Source organism: Melopsittacus undulatus, chromosome 3 (assembly GCF_012275295.1).
Source record: "Melopsittacus undulatus isolate bMelUnd1 chromosome 3, bMelUnd1.mat.Z, whole genome shotgun sequence".
Taxonomy (NCBI): Eukaryota; Metazoa; Chordata; class Aves; order Psittaciformes; family Psittaculidae; genus Melopsittacus; species Melopsittacus undulatus.
The window spans coordinates 89,694,046-89,711,337 of NC_047529.1; the positions used below are offsets into that span (position 1 = coordinate 89,694,046).

General features: G+C 37.6%; 1 protein-coding gene across 3 annotated transcripts in view; it reads right to left on the reverse strand.

Annotated features, from left to right (window-relative positions):
• SIPA1L2 (signal induced proliferation associated 1 like 2) overlaps positions 1-17,292 on the reverse strand; it is an 88,138-nt gene that overhangs the window by 33,959 nt on the left and 36,887 nt on the right. For all 3 annotated transcript variants that reach the window (XM_031046211.2, XM_031046210.2, XM_005145985.4), the window contains exons 9-10: positions 5,096-5,353; positions 932-1,015 (exon numbers count right to left, since the gene is read on the reverse strand). In XM_031046211.2, the coding sequence (XP_030902071.1) occupies positions 932-1,015; positions 5,096-5,353 (342 nt within the window). The remainder of the gene's footprint in view (positions 1-931; positions 1,016-5,095; positions 5,354-17,292) is intronic.

The window sequence follows — 17,292 nt, forward strand, 5'->3', positions numbered from 1 at the left end:
TAACTGCTAGAGATTTCTGAGTATTCTGAAATTCCTCAATGAGTCTCCAAGATACTGCATACATATCTGCTATATCATGCTATCTGCTATATCTTATCCACGAACAATCATGCCAAAGCAATATTAAGCTTACAGACAAGGAGTCAAGCTGATGTTTTCAATAGTCACATTTTTTCTGAAAAGTAGCTTCTGAAAGCCACATGGCAAGTCTGGAATGCTTTTATGTTTTGCTATGTAGATACTGCCATAGCTCAACATTTTATAACAGGAGTGTTTTCGCCAGCTATATTTATACAACAAAGTGATAAATTTAAAGTGATTTAGAGCAGATGTCTCTCATAATATTCTTACAACATGGACAGTATATGGGGATAATCTTTTACACAGATAGCTAATTTCTTGAATTTCAGAACCAAGGGATTAATAGGAATGTAAAAGAACTATTTATATACTGCAACACCCTTTTAGGGAGAAGAGACCTCTGAAAGAGTGCTACTTCTCTGAGGAGAGATGCAAGAGAATGGATACCACTGTAACAAGCATAATAGGAAATAAAACCTTTGAAGACCATAAAGGTGATTTTTTAATCAAACATCCTTCCACTGAAGTAAATGGAGGAGATATTATTATTTTATTCTAGTTCTGAGTTATCCGAATTACTTGTCAACTTATGGCCTGTTCCTGGGAAAACAAACCTCAGAACTGCTTGCTATTTACCTGAATTGGAAAATAAAAATTTGGTCCTAAAGAGTTAAAGCAGTATGACTTCAAAATGGTTATATTAAAGATCAATAAAACTGTACATCTTAAAATATACTAGCAGAGTTTGCAAACATATCTAAAAAGTGAAACATCCACATACATTTTGCTTCTCAGAGAAGATGCATGAGAACTATAGCGAGATTTAAAAAAATTAAAAAATCACCCATACCCATCATATCCCACTTGCTGTCTCCACTGGCTGCTCCCACTGGGTCCTGGGTCACTGGAGGAGGACTGGTTGCTTGGAGAACTTCTGTAATGTTGACCAGAGTCATTAACAGTGCACTGAGATATTTGTGGGGGTTCAGATTTTAACTGGACTGTGCTTATTTTATGAAATACATTCACTTTTACAAACAATGCAGACGTGTATGAACATGTAATTATATTCATTTTGTGGATTTACAGTTTTATCTTAGTTTCATAAAACTTAAACAAGTATTTTTAAAGTATATTATTAATTTCATCACTAACAAAACATTTCCAAATGAATATATTAGAATAGGCACAAAATTAAAATACATATTAAAAAGGCACAAAAAGAGAAAGACTAAGTGCCAAATCCTATTTTCCTTACATCTAGCTTTACTTCTGAACAAATGAAAATAACCAGGTGTCAAAGCAGCCAGATTGGGTTTCTAAAGTTACAAGTGGGAAGCTAACATGATGGACCAGAAATGATTGTTAGTTGCTTTGCACGTATTCAAACTTAGTCATTTAGAAGCAGTAATACCTGTACTTGTTTATTTTCTCAATTCTTTGACATAAAAGAGCAGTAAGGAAACATCTGCATGAATAGTATTATTTTGTACTTAATACTTAACCTTTTGAGCCTCACGTTACCTTCCTGTACTTCACGTCTGTATCAATCTATGACTACAATAAACATCCCCTCAGCAATGTTACATAAATTCCCTGTATTCCTCCCCCCTCGTTTTCTTGTTTATTTTTTTATTTTTTCAGAGGCTATATGTAGGACTCAATGTATGTACTCAGAGAAGGGATGAAAAGAGGTAATCTTGTATTAATGCACAACACTTTCCTAAGGACAGGACATTCATTAACCAGCTTTACCGTTCAGCTTGAAAATTTTGAAGATATTAGTATTTTGTCTAACAGCCAAACACATACACAGTAAGTAGACAGTATAGTGCCTAATTTTTCAGCATGTCCCTCTCTGATAAGTATTGTCAGGACTGAGCCTTTCTCAAACAAGAGAAATAGTCTACAGGCTAAAGTTGAATTCAGTTGCATTTTTTTGCTTCTTATGACAAAGTCCTACGAAATTCTTGCATAGCTTAAATGAACCATCATTAAGGAATGGGTAACTTATGAAACTATGTGTTTCCTGTCTCCATAATGATGTTTAGGACATTGTCCTCAAATCCGGGGCATCGTTTCATACTATTCCAGGCCGAAGAATGTCTACATCCCAAGCCCCTCATTTGCTGGACAAGTGTCTAGCCATCAGGCTGCTAAACTAATTGTGGCTGCAAAAGAAGAACCACAGAAATCCAATTACAGAATGCCTCTCACAGCTCCTTTAAAGAAAAGTTGTAGCTGCCTACTCTCAGGAATGCATTTCCAGGCTCCATGTGAAAGAATGCACCTGCCTACAATCATGTCACAAGGACTGTGGTACACCAAGACTTCTTGGGGCAAAAAAAAACCCAGAAGAGCAAATCTGACTGAAGCTTCACTCTTAGGCACTTGCTATGAGTAACTGTTACCGAATTAGGCATTTTGTAAAAACTGGAGTAGAGCTCAAGTATACCACTGTATTTCTTGGAGACTAATTAGAGGAAACTCCTGCATCAACACAAAAACATATGGATTGCCTTCTCAAAGCACTTAACTCTCCTCAGGAAATGTACTAGAAGCATAGGTGCTCTGCTTCCAGTTTTTAATTTCACTCCAGGGAGTAGGCACCTAACTGTTACATGTCATAGTAGTTTAACCTGTTGCTTAAGTCTTTTACTATACCTAGCCCACATTTTTGTTGCTTCTCTTTTTATTTCTAAAAATGACCATTTTATCACTGACTTCACTGTTGGCTCATTTTCAGATCAGTTGCTATGCCTTTCCTTTTTTACCAATCTACTTCTTCCCCCCTGCATCCTTCAATTTGTCTAAATTTATTTGGTCTCTGACCCTCTAAAATCTCTTCATCGTTTTCCCAGCCTGAGTACACACTTTTATCCTTGCAAGATTACTTAATAAGTACTGACCAACCTTAACTCAACCTCTTTTTTGAGCCAACCTCTCTGCCAAGCCATCAACTACACTTAGAATCATAGAATCATAGAATAGTTAGAGTTGGAAAGGACCTTAAGATCATCCAGTTCCAACCCCCCTGCCATGGGCAGGGACACCTCACACTAAATCAACTCACCCAAGGCTTCATCCAACCTGGCCTTGAACACTGCCACGGATGGAGCATTCACAACCTCCCTGGGCAACCCATTCCAGTACCTCACCACCCTAACAGTAAAGAATTTCTTCCTTAGATCCAATCTAAACCTCTGCTGTTTAAGTTTTAACCCGTTACCCTTTGTCCTATCACTACAGTCCCTAATGAATAGTCCCTCCTCAGCATCCCTATAGGCCCCCTTCAGATACTGGAAGGCTGCTATGAGGTCTCCACGCAGCCTTCTCTTCTCCAGGCTGAACAGCCCCAACTTTCTCAGCCTATCTTCATACAGGAGGTGATCCAGCCCCTGGTCATCCTCGTGGCCCTCCTCTGGACTTGTTCCAACAGTTCCATGTCCTTTTTATGTTGAGGACACCATAACTGCACACAATACTCCAAGTGAGGTCTCACAAGAGCAGAGTAGAGGGGCAGGATCACCTCCTTTGACCTGCTTGGTCACGCTCCTTTTGATGCAGCCCAGGATACTTCTTCCCACGTAGAAAGACCTTGACAGTTAGGTACCTTTCTTTTCATGTTTCAAGACCCACATGTTCATAATTTTCCTCTCTTTTCATTATTTATACTTTGTATCACATCTTCCCCAGAATAGCACTCCTGCATTACACTTGGTTTCTTTAAGCGATACAGGAATTTCTTCATGGCAAGAGATAACCTCTATCTTAGCAGTTTTTTCACATACTCCATTAAGCATTGTGAGAAACGCAGTTTATGTTTGTGAAGGTTTTTTTTTAATGAATATTATGTTGGAAAGCCAGCCTTATCCCAGATGTTGCTAAAATTTCAGTAATAACACATTAGCAAAAACTTGAGTTCTATAAGGGCAAATACACGCTTACAGAAACGCACTTCTCATTTTTTCAGTGGGTGAAAAGAGGGGGTAGAGGAGAAGAACACAAATGATCAAATGGTCATAACTGGGAATCTGCATTCCCCAGACTATGATATATGTGTATTTTCAAGTATGTACTACTATCACCTGTGTATATTTCAAATACCGTAAAAAAACACTATTTCTTTGCTACTGAATAAAATAGTATAACAATAGTGGTATTTTACGAATTCACCCATATTTTTTTACAGCTATTTAAGATAACTACTTTAGATTTTCATATCAATTAGATACTTTCAACATGGAGTATTTTTTTCCTTGGAAATTAGAACTACATCACTCTATGAAAAAAGGGCATAAGCAAAAATAATTGCACACAGTAATGGACAGAGAGTTCGGCTCAAGACATACGGTTTTCCTAAATAATCTAAATAATTCAAAGGTCAAATGTATTTACAAATTTTTAGCTTTAAAAATAACTTTTTATCTTATGAAGAATCATCATTTAATTAGAACAGAGCTAACATTTAAGGATAACATCCCATCATCTAAGGAGGTGTTACATATTCAAATCACAAGCTCTGCTTTGTTTAATTAAAAGCAAAGCAAAGCATAAGGACTGGTAATGAGTTACAGAACCCTTTGAAACTATGCCAATAGCTTGGTAAAGAGATTAAAGAATAAATTTTTAAAGGAATAAGTTAATTTTATTTACACTCATTATTTGTTTAAACAGGCTCCCAAAAGATGGGGGACAGGACATTGTTTAGATCAAAAAGTAACAAGGCAGTTTCCCACTTCATTGATCTGAGTCTAAAGTGAAAGTTCAGATGTCCTCAGCAGTAGGATCCTCAGTACAGTCTACTTCCATCACAAACAACCAAAGTCACTTGTTTCAAGTAGACTAACTGGGCCCAGTGAATGCTCTTCAATATGACCTCAGAATTAAAATTATTGTAAAAGCTCAACAAAATAAGGTTTAAACGTGAGTATACTAAAGTTCTAGAAAGGAAAGATATCTAAAGTAAGGAACATTAGGAAAATGACAGGCATTAAACAGAGAGTATTATTACCTTGCACCATCTGGCAGTTTTCTATCAAAGGAAGTGCTGCGAGGAATGGCTGTCTGAGCCTGCTGGAGAAGCTGCTGGCACTGCAGTCTGTCAGATGTTCCTAGGATTGGAGAGGCACGAGAGAGAGGCTGCCCAGCGGGAGTCGGCACCCGATGCCAAGTGGTATTCCTTCTGAAAGGGGTTTTATACTCACATGGGGTGCCTTCACTGTCAAGTTTGTATTCCACCATGGGTATACGACAGAGTTCTGAACAACCCCTGTGGGACAAATGAAAACTCTGATCAGTCTCACTGGAGGGAACAGAAAAAGAAATCTTGCATCCTACAGACAGAAGCATATGCATATTTTTCTTTCAGGTGGCCAAAGGTGTTCATATACATGTTCATGTACAATCTTTCGAATGCTTCAAAACTACCACGCCAACTGGGTAGGAAGCATTTCAAAATAAAGGATTTGATGTCATGTGCTCAAAGGTCTTTGAACTCTCTCCTTGCTCTTCAAAAAGGAGAAAATACCAGGTTTTTATAAACCACTCTGCAGTTTGAACTGTATGTAATACAAAATAGTAGAAACAAAGCATTCAGAAGTCAGAAAACAGCAAGTTCTTCTAGAATAGCTTTAGTTTGTTTACATTTCATAAATACATTTGTTGCTTTGCATCAAATTAAATGTTTCTTAATGGGATTGAGAACTTTCCTTTAGAATCTCACCTTGTCCTCACCAACTGACAGAGCATATAAATTGCGATTCAAATGATTAAGTGGCATCTAAATAATTTTCTATTTATTTTCAAAGTATACTTTCTAATGTACCTCTTCCTGACTGTGTCTATGCCTCAAAGAGAAATGAGGAAGTGGAAGTAAGAGACAGCCCATAAACAGTCTAACTTATAACCTCTGCTTCAAGCTTACAGTACAGTTAAATATTAACAGTATTCCCAGAAAGTATAAATTCAGGTAAAAGTTGTGACTGTGTTACCCAAATGATCAGTTTGTCTGTTGGATATTTGTGGTAGACTCAGGCTGGACTTGAATTAAGGGTTACTGTTTCAGAAATTAGTTAATAGAAGCTTCACATCCACGTTAAGCCAGCAGTGATTATTACTGCAGATATAGTCTCACCTACTGTCTTCATTACTTTTTAATAGGTAGTGCATACTAAATTAGCATCTATAAAGAAAACACCCTGAATAATTCTAATGTGATGCATTACATTTAGGTAAGAAATACCAAAAATTTGCTTCTCTGTCTCAACTACAGTTCTGCTCTATCCGTTGAGCTGAGTCTTGACTGAGATTTGCTTTTGTTAAAAACTCAGCATTCACCATTTTCAAATAAACTAAAATCACCTAGAGAAAGTGTAAGAGAGTGCATATAACATGTTTACAGTCTTCATTCTGCAAATGTTTTGGCACAAATGACTTATTACAAATCGTCGAAATAAACTGCATAGAATCTCATACATCAAATTAGTGTCCCCTAAAGTTTCTGAGCAAAACCCCCAAAATAACATTTTCATTATCAGTGTTCTGGTAAGCAAATTAAAAAAAAAAATTTATAAAAATGCTAACTATGTTATTCAAAGTTGTTGAAGAACAGATATGTGTGCAACTGCAGCCATTACACTCTACGTACTCTCTATATGCCCAGTCTGATTAAGCCAAATGCTTCATGAATTTTGTGGTACTGAATAGGCAAATTGTTTACCCTGTAGCATTATCTCTCAGACCCTGATGGAACTCAAGCACATGAAAAAAGTCAAGCAAGAACTATAAACCACAGAGGATAAAGCACTGAGGGTGAAGATTAGTAGCCAATGCAGGGTAGAAGACACTGTGATGAAGACAAGCTGAAGAGGGGTCACTAGAATGCTCCAAAACAACACAGAATTCCTGTTTTCTCAAGATTATTCTTTGATCAGAAATATCAGTATTAAACACACCAGCAAAATTTGACCTGCATAAACTCTGCTGACAAAGCATAGCTGGATACGCTGAAAGCACCAGAGAATTTCACAGTAATGATTTTCTGGTTTTAGCTTCCCTATGGAGGGAACACAGCCTCAATAGTCCCCCCGATCAGACAAGGAAATGAAAATGCCAGAGTTACTCAGACCACCCCTTCAAACTGCCTCAGTCCATGTATTTATTTCTAAAATTATTTCACACTTCTGAAGAGCACAAAACCCATGTTGAGCTCCTAGAATCACCAACATGAGGTAAAGGCTGAGTTAAGCAAATCACATAGAATTGTGCAACTATTTCTATTGTTGAACCATACAGAGAATACATTTCTCCAATGGAATATTTAACTGCATATATCCCTAGACCATTCTTTTCATACACTTCCCTCCCTGTTCACTGCTTGTAACAAATAAGACCAAGACATATAAGACAAAAGCCTCCAGCAATGCAACCTTGATTAATTTCCAGAACTGGTCCATGTTATGTGAATGCAGGGGGTTCTTAAAAGAAAACCTAACCTACCTAAGATGGACTATTCAATTAAAGGCTTTAATAAACTTTTATATACAATCTAAACACAACAAAAAATGACAAATGACATAGCAAGGTTTATATTACTTTAGTGCACTTCATAATTTTTCATGTGGCCATGCAGACACAGTCTGTCATTACTTGACTAGGAAGTTGAACAATTATGTAGGCTCCAATTTCAATCATCCTGCTGATTTCCTGGTATCGTTTCACTCCCTTCTTCATTTCTGTAGACCTTATGTGTTAGAAACAAACCACCCCCTCCCCAGCTTTTATTATTAAGAGACTGATTTCACAGTTTGTTTTGGTAATTGAGAAAACTATAGTGTGTAATTGTCATTGTATCCCCTATTACATACCTTCTAATACTGTAGGGAGGTATAAAAATAGCCATGGGTTTTGAAGGCAAAAGGGATGATTACAACTATTTAGTTTGACTCAGCTTGCTAACTGAATAACTAAAGAATGATATAAAAATAGCAAACAACAATATTTCCCACAAAGAATAAGAACTTAAAATTTTGTAAAATGTTATGTCTGTTTGCATTATGAAAATGCATTCCTCTGGCAAATGAAAAAAATTATTCAGGACACTCTTCCTGTAAAAAAAGGCTTAAAACCAACCCTTTTTCAAATCAGTATAAAAAACTAACAATGTTACTTTAAATTCAAAATGGAGCCTCGACATGACTGTTGTAACTGCCTCCCTAAAAAATTCACTGTTAAAATGGTCATACTTTACATGTCTTCCTTTGGCACATTTAAACCTATCAATTCAACATTTACATGAAAATTTATGCTTCATTACTTCACAAGCAGTGTCTAAAGAACAAATACCACAGTATGCTGAGATACGTACAGTTATAATTGTAGCTACGTCCTATATCAGAAACAAAGAATCAATTACTTCATGCCTGAAACCCAATATGGATCCCTACCCCCTGCCATGGATCAAACTTCAAGTTATCTTGCATTTAAAAAGTCACAAAATTACATGCAATTTCCTATTAAATACTTAAACTTGACCCTTAACTAACTTCTATTTACAATAATGTTACTTATTCCACTGGATGAAGAAGACACGTTGGCACTGGTATTGAATGATAGCTTTTAATTTACTTTTTAATTTTGATTTTTTTTAAATTCACTTTAAAAGAATATGTAAAGACAAATCTATGTTTTATGGTCTGAAAAATATATTTAAATTTATGTTAAACAAGTATAGGATATCAAACATCTTTCCCAATTACATCTATTATTACATTTTGAAAAACAGACTCATGCTATTTACCAAGCAAGAGTGACCGAGCATTAACCACACATTAGAAATGATAGCACTTCCTGTTCTTCACTATAGTTTAGTATTAATTAAATCAAACCTTCAACATAAAGCACAGACTAATATCTCTGATTCAAGAGTCATATTATCCTATTAAAAATTTGGTTCATAAAACCTACACTGCAATTACACACAGCATGACTCTATGATGCAGCAGGTCATGACTGCATATTAAATTTAAGAGTCCACTATAAAAATCTGCAGTATTCAAATGTTACTTCAAGGAGCATTATTATGTTCTGAAAAAATTATCAAGCAGACCATTAAACTTTTAAAGCTATTTTAACCAAACCTTTCAATATTAATTAAACATTCCATAAAAAGGTTCTGTAAAAGGCTCTGTGAAGGGCTTACTTTAGGCAAGGATGCTAGTTATAAAAGGTAAATATTCATCTCTATGGAAAAGTTAGATGCTTCCATATACTATGATCAGCAGCTTGCCACGTCAATTACTACATAAAAGCCACCTTCTCTGTTATATGCTACCACTATTTGCTGCTGGGTATGACTTTGGCATTTGGTTCTAACTATCTACAGATTTTGTGCATCATGGGCAATTTGTTAGGGTAATAATGAAACTAAAATGACTGGTTACAATTAAACTTTAGTGCAATGCATCACAGCTCTGACCCACTAAGGGGGATGTGAGGATAGAAGAGTAATCATTGGTGTACACCAGCTGAATTACACTGATAAATAATCTCTTACTATCAACATTTCAATTGAAAACATTTATTCTTGCACATTAAGGAGTCTTTATCTAACAGTACAATAAGGAACTGCATTTTTCTAAACTCAAACTTTGCATTTGAAAGTAATCACTTGTATTACAATGCTTGTTTGTTCTTACCCTACAGCAATTCCCACAAAGTGTCACAATGAGACTGAGGACTCATCATACAATCTATTAAATCCACTTGGTAAAACACAGATCAGTAATCACATAATTATAGGGAACTTAAAGTAAGAATTTAGTAGCTTAGTTTTGCTTAGACTCACTGAGTAGTTCAGTAAGACATACATGTATTTTCCCTTCTTTGACACTGTGATGTGTTTCTTGAAGGTACCCCTTGACTCCACTGACTCTCTATATTAACTTCAGTCCAAGACATTGGATAAAATTCGAGTGGTCTAAGACAAATTTGCTAAAAAAGTCAAGACAAAAGTTCCAAGTTCTAGGAAGCCTCTTGACAGTAGTCATACTGCATCAAAAGAGATGTCATTTGAAAAATGGTAAATCAGTTTTACTTCACTATAATTTTATAGCACAACAGATCTATACGGTTGCTTATGGCAACCTCAGATAAGGCTGTTGCCCACTGTCACTCCTGATTAAAGTAAGTGAGAACTCCAACAGTCCCTTCATAGAGCTGATGAGTTGAAGCTAACAATCCTTCCGTTATGAAGATAGACTCATTGTCCTTCTGGTCTTTGTTACTACCCAGTTTTAAACAGAATCTTTGTACTGGTGAGCTGACAAACAATTTAGAGGCCTCCTAAGGGCTTCTACATCTGCATAGTTGTACAAAAAAAAAAACTAGAGAAATACAGACAGGATGTCGGATGGAAGGAGCTAGTCAGGAAATAAAGAGAGGAGAAAAACCCCAAATCAATGAAGGTGCTCAGCTTACTTTTATGATCAGTATGGCAAGAGCAGAGCAAGTCACATTTCCAAATCCCAGAGAAAAGAACAGCTACATCAAAAGACAACAGCTGTGGGGAATATAGGCTTGAGAAGCTATTGGCAAGAAAGAAGAATTACTGGGAAAAAGATAAATAGGAAAGATTTTTGTGACATTAAAGAGCCTTCAAAATTCACCATATAATTTTAAGAACTGTAAAACCAATGACAGGGATTTAAAAGTTAAATCATTCTCCAACTTAAGAAATGGAAATGAGGAGTAACAGAGAGGACAACTGAAGCAGGGGGAACAGTACCAAATGGAGATCTAAGTCTTTGAGCTCTGAAAGTTATGAATTTGGAATGAATCCTGATTTTGAAGTTTTCTCTAAGACACTGGAGAGAGAATTAAGAATAAGATCACACATGAGGAAATACAGGAAAACACAAATGCTTTCTATCAAAGACACCCAAGTAAAATGTTTCCCAGAGAGAGAGGTTATGCAGCGTCTGCCCCTGGATTTTTTCAGTCCCTGACTGGATAAAGCTCTGAATATCCTGGTTTGACCTCATATCTGAATCCATTTTGAGCAAGAGGTTGAACCAGATAAACCCCTTTCCAATCTGAATATGATACCATGAACCCAAGAAGTTCTCAGTGAGTTGAAGATCAAATCACTTGCAATTTCTGCAGAGATGTGGCACATTCCCATCCCAACATAACTAAAAAGGATCCAAAAAAGGTTTTATATAATAGTAAGTATATATACCCCAAGGTATTTACAATGAAAAACTGCTGACCCAGAATTGAGCAGACAATATGTTCATCTTCAAAATGGCCAAAACTTGTGCTTCTCTTGATTTTTTTTTTTAATCATGTTAAATAATTGTCTCGATAGAGACAACTGGAGCTTTGTTAGGCATTTTTGCTATTTTCTGCTTGACTGTGACAACTATACACATAAGAAACTTTAACAATTATAACTAACTCCTGCTATCAGTTCATTCATAATTAAATGTATGAAAAACTCAAAGACTTCTTACTTGTATGAGATATGAAATAAGCATCACAGAATTATTTTCAACTTTGTACCTTTTTAGCTTATAGCTCTCTTAGACTATTTCTGGATGGAGACCATATGTCACATACATGGCCTAGGTTTTCCTTTGTTTCAATGCAAATCAAAATAGAAAAAGATGCTCGTGCAATAAAATTTCAGCTTTCCAAGGATCATAGTAACACTGCATAGTAACATGTTGTAACACTATAGTAACACTGCACTTATGAAAGCCTGACTCTCTTAAATACAATGAATTTAGAGAAGACATTAAAATTCAAATTATATCTACTAGCAAAGGCCAAGTTTATACATCCTTTTCTTTGGATACTATATTGGGAAGAATAAGACTCAAAAGAATATCTAAAAAGAGACAGAAACCATTTTTAATTTTTTTTAAACAACAAAAAATGTCTTTTCCTCAGAAGAAACCCATGATGTTTTGGTTATTTAATGAAAAGACAAAACACACAGTGCATAACATATTAAAGACAGGAAAGAGGGCAGCCTGTACATTATACCTAAGAACTGTCTGCTGGTGCTGCCACCCTTTCAAGGGCAGGAGGATTGGCAAAGAGTTCATGGTGAGAGGGAGAGCCAAAAAGTCTTGCTGTGACACTGACCTTCTATTAAAACTTGCACTTACAACAGCCTAAGTTGAAATCTGCTTCTAACCAGAGTTATGACAGAGTCCATTTTTACCAAGGCTCACCATCAGGCTAAATCATACTGCATGTCTCCTTCCCTGAAGTAATGATAAGTAGTACATTAATACTGACAGTAAAGAAAGTTAAGCATTTTCTACCATTTCATTTTTTGTTGGATACAGAGGATTAACTTCTCCAAGTGATATGGCTTCCAATTAATGTAATTGTATTTTCTTAGTGCTGGTTCTTTTGATTATATCCGAAAAACATCATAATCTAGAATTTTCAGATATTTGTAGCCTTCTTAGTTACTAGAAGGAGTGGTAATTAAAACCTTTGGTACACCTAAATTCTACTTAACAACCAAAAGTTCAGTTTCAGGTTTTTCCACTTTAACCCACCTCAAGTGTTGTTAGTCTGGCACCATCCTGCCAGCAGTTCTAGACCTGACTTCTTTCTAGCTCAGACAGCTTAATTAAAAAAATGAATAAAATTAATAATCTGAAGGGCCCTATGAACTATCCCACTAGCTTGTGGCAAACACTCTGGGGAGAAGATCGGAACTCCTCTACAAAATAAACCCTTCCACTTCCTACAAAAATTTTTCTAAGCATTCTCTACTCTGCTTGTTATCTGTTACTTTAAAAAAGCCCTGCAAACACACCTGTCTAATAAGATCACAATTATTTAAGAGGAGCAAGCACCAGGACTGGAAAATACAGAAAGTTGTTATCCCCATTTTCTTTGTAAGACAGAGTTCGCGAAGTTTAAGTGAATAAAACAACTTCAAAAGACATGCAGTAGTACTTGGTAACAGCCCACAGGCAGTTTCAGTCATAGTGGCTAAAATACTTCTATTTTCCAAATTGCCTACAACAGCAGTAAAAAAGTATGTTACTTGTTCAGACCAACAGGTAGAAACTACTACTGCTACATATATTGACCTTGTTTCTCCCCCATCCCTGGAAATTTTGCCAAAATTTTATTTGTTTGCTTAACTTTCTAAGAACTGTTTCTTAAAAGGTTTCTTTTTATATATAATGGTCGTTGAACTACAACAAAAATATAAGTTTCAATGTAGTAAGATTGTAGCAGAATCTACCATTTAAAATGGATGTAGAAGTACCTGAATTCCTCAACTGGATTTGACTAAGGATATAGTGCCCTTAAGCACTACTTTGACACCACCAGTGGCAAATCAGAATGAATACTATTACTCTCCTGTTAAAATGTGTATAATTCTAGCTGCTGCAATGTGGCACTAAGTAATACAACAACGGAAGAACAAATCAACAGTTCTGAAGGGAAAGATATAGCATAGAAACAAATATGACACAAGGATACCGATTTGGATCTGAATACAATGACCAGCATGTGCTTTCTAATACTGCTTTGTAATTTGAATAATTTATGTTTTAAATAGCAATTTCTTCTTTCTATCTAAATATCAGTCTGGTGCCATGCAAATAATTATGATTTCTCAATTTGTGCATGATTATTTAATTGCTGAAGCAAACTGAAAACAGCAGGAGCTTTGTCTCCGGTTCATTAATTTTACAGGGTAGTAAATGAAAGGCCTTATTCCATGATTGCTTTTGCATATACTGCTATCAAGACCATAGGTAGAAGGATCTACATTAAGTAATGGAATACATTTCTTGAGGAAAATTTTCCCCAGTAATTTCCTAATCACTCTAACACTCCTTTGTAAGCACCTTCAACATTCAAATAATTTATTTTCATGCTGAAATAAATTAATACAAGACAGTTCACACACACACAAAAGTCATTGTTAATGCTGAGAAAAATTCACAGGAAAAAAGAGGCTTATAAAAGGTGGAAACAAGGACAGGTGGCCTGGGATGAATACAGGGATGTTGTTCGGGAAGTTAGGGACCAAGTTAGGAAAGCTAAGGCCCAATTGGAGCTAAACTTGGCAAGGGATGTTAAAGATAATAGGAAGGGATTTTATAGGTATGTAGCATCTAAAAAACAGAGTAGGGACAATGTAGGCCCCCTCCGGAAACTTTTGGGAGAACTGGATACACAGGACTTGGAGAAGGCTGAGGTTCTGAATGGCTTCTTTGCCTTGGTCTTCACTGGCAAAGGCTCTGACCGCACCACCCAAGTCTTGGAAGGTGGACACAGGGACTGTGAGAACCTAGACCTTGGGCCCACTGTAGGAGAGGATCTGGTTCGAGACCATCTTAAGAACCTGAATGTACACAAGTCCATGGGACCTGATGAAATCCATCCACAGGTCCTGAAGGAGCTGGCGAATGAAGTTGCAAAGCCACTGGCCATCATATTTGAAAAATCATGGTGCCAACCTCATGAAGTTTAACCATGCCAAGTGCAAGGTCCTACACCTGGGTGGGAGCAATCCCAGGCACAGCTACAGGTTGGGCAAAAAGGAAACTCAAGGCAGGCCTGATGAGAAGGACTTGGGGATGTTGGTCCATGAGAAAATGAACATGAGCCGTCTTCAGTGTGTGCTTACAGTCCAGAAAGCCAACCGTAACCTGGGCTGCATCGAAAGAAGCGTGACCAGCACGCTGAAGGAGGTGATCCTGCCTCTCTACTCTGCTCTCGTGAGACCTCACTTGGAGCATTGTGTGCAGTTCTGGTGTCCTCAACATAAAAAGGACATGGAACTGTTAGAACAAGTCCAGAGGAGGCCACGAGGATGACCAGGGGACTGGAGCACCTCCCATATGAAGACAGGCTGAGAAAGTTGGGGCTGTTCAGCCTGGAGAAGAGAAGGCTGCATGGAGACCTCATAGCAGCCTTCCAGTATCTGAAGGGGGCTACAGGGATGCTGGAGAGGGACTATTCATTAGGGACTGTAGTGATAGGACAAGGGGTAATGGGTTGAAACTTAAACAGCAGAGGTTTAGATTGGATATAAGGAAGAAATTCTTTACTGTGAGGGTGGTGAGGCACTGGAATGGGTTGCCAGGGAGGTTGTGAATGCTCCATCCCTGGCAGTGTTCAAGGCCAGGTTGGACGAAGCCTTGGGTGAGATGATTTAGTCTGAGGTGTCCCTGCCCATGGCAGGGGGGTTGGAACTGGATGATCTTAAGGTCCTTTCCAACCCTAACTTTTCTATGATTCTATGATTCAGCAGATATTTTCCCAAGGAACTGGGAATACTTTGGAAACAGCCTTGCACACTTGAAACTCATTTTCATCATGGAGTGTCCCATGACACTCCATGGCACTCATGTCTAATACGTGTAAATTCACTTCTGAATTTGATCCCAGCAAGGAACCAGTGCTAATAAACAACCTAAAGAAAAAGTCCTTGTTGCTTTGTGTACTGGGTTCAGCAGTAGCAGCCATTTTTTCTCCTTTTTGGTAGCTGGTGCAGTGCTGTGTTTTGACTTCCAAGCTGGGAACGGTGCTGATAGTACCTGTTTTTAGTTACTGCTCAAATGTTTACTCTGGCCAAGGACTTTGCGAGCCTCATGCTCTGCCAGGGAGGAGGGGAGGCCGGGAGGAAGGAGAGACAGGACATCTGACCCAGGCTAGCCAAAGAGGTATTCCATACTATATAGCACGTCATGCCCAGTATGTAACCGAGAGTTACCCGGAAGGGCTACTGCTCTGGGGCAGTTGGAGGAGGGATCGGTTGGTGCTTGGTCGGGCAGGGTGGGGTGAGTTAGTGGTCGGCAGGTGGTGAGGTTTTGTATTCTCTTCACTTGTTATTTCCTTTATCATTATTATCATTATTATTGGTGGTAGCAGTAGTGATTTGTGTTATACCTTAGTTATTAAACTGTTCTTATCTCAACCCGTGGGAGCTATATTCTTTGGATTCTCCTCCCCAGCTCTCTGGGAGTTGGGGGAGAAAAGGGGGGAGTGAGTGCACAAGCTGAGTGGATTGGTTTAAACCACAACACTTTGTATTCCTAAAATCTAGCAGACAGAGCTAAGCAGAACTCTTTCAAGAAGTTGAAATCTGCTGAATATCTCAGTACATGAAAGACAGGCATTAATAAAAAGGTACATGGGTATGTTTTAAGAAATGGTAAATGCTCCATCCCTGGCAGTGTTCAAGGCTAGGTTGGACAGGGCCCTGGGCAATATGATCTAGTGTGAGGTGTCCCTGGCCAGGGGGGGTTGGAACTTAGTGATCTTTCCAACCAAGGAGCTAGAAGTTCTTCCCAACCCTAATCATTCTACGATTCTACGAATATTTTGGGTTTGTTGGTTTGGGGTTATTTTTCCTTTTTTTTTTCTTTGCTAAAATTATATTTATATTCTTGTGAATGTATGTCAATTTTTGATGCAACCGATTCTTGTAGAAACAAAGATTAATGTATTTTCTTATCTATTCACTGTGGAAAAACACTTTGTAGCTGAACTTGAAACCCCAGATTATGGCACTCGAAGTATAAATTTTTTATAAACTAACAATATCTACCATGAGAAATATGGCTGAAATATTAGAGGAAGAAAACTACCTCAACTGCCAGAAGATCGTAAGCTCTGTAGGATGAGTCAAATTTTCAAGGTACTTATTCCAACATCCAAACCTACTGTTCAACAAATGCCTTAGACTGAAGTATTGTTTCTTAGAAGAAAATCTCTAAAACCAGCTGTGAATGGAAGCAATAATTACTGCTGCATACATGCAAAGCTTTCTCCTACTTTTGAACCATCTTTCCTCTGTAAATGTTCAGTGCATAGATCAAGAATTGACAGACCCCCAACTTTGAAAGGAATATCTATACGTTTTGAGTGTTATTTGATAATTATTAGAATAGAAAAGTTAGGGTTGAAAAGGACCTTAAGATCATCCAGTTCCAACCCCCTGCCATGGGCAGGGACACCGCACGCTAAGCCATCTCACCCAAGGCTTTGTCCAGCCTGGCCTTGAACACTGCCAGGGATGGAGCATTCACAACCTCCCTGGGTAACCCATTCCAGTGCCTCACCACCCTAACAGTAAAGAATTTCTTCCTTAGATCCAATCTAAACCTCTGCTGTTTAAGTTTCAACCCGTTACCCCTTGTCCTATCACCACAGTCCCTA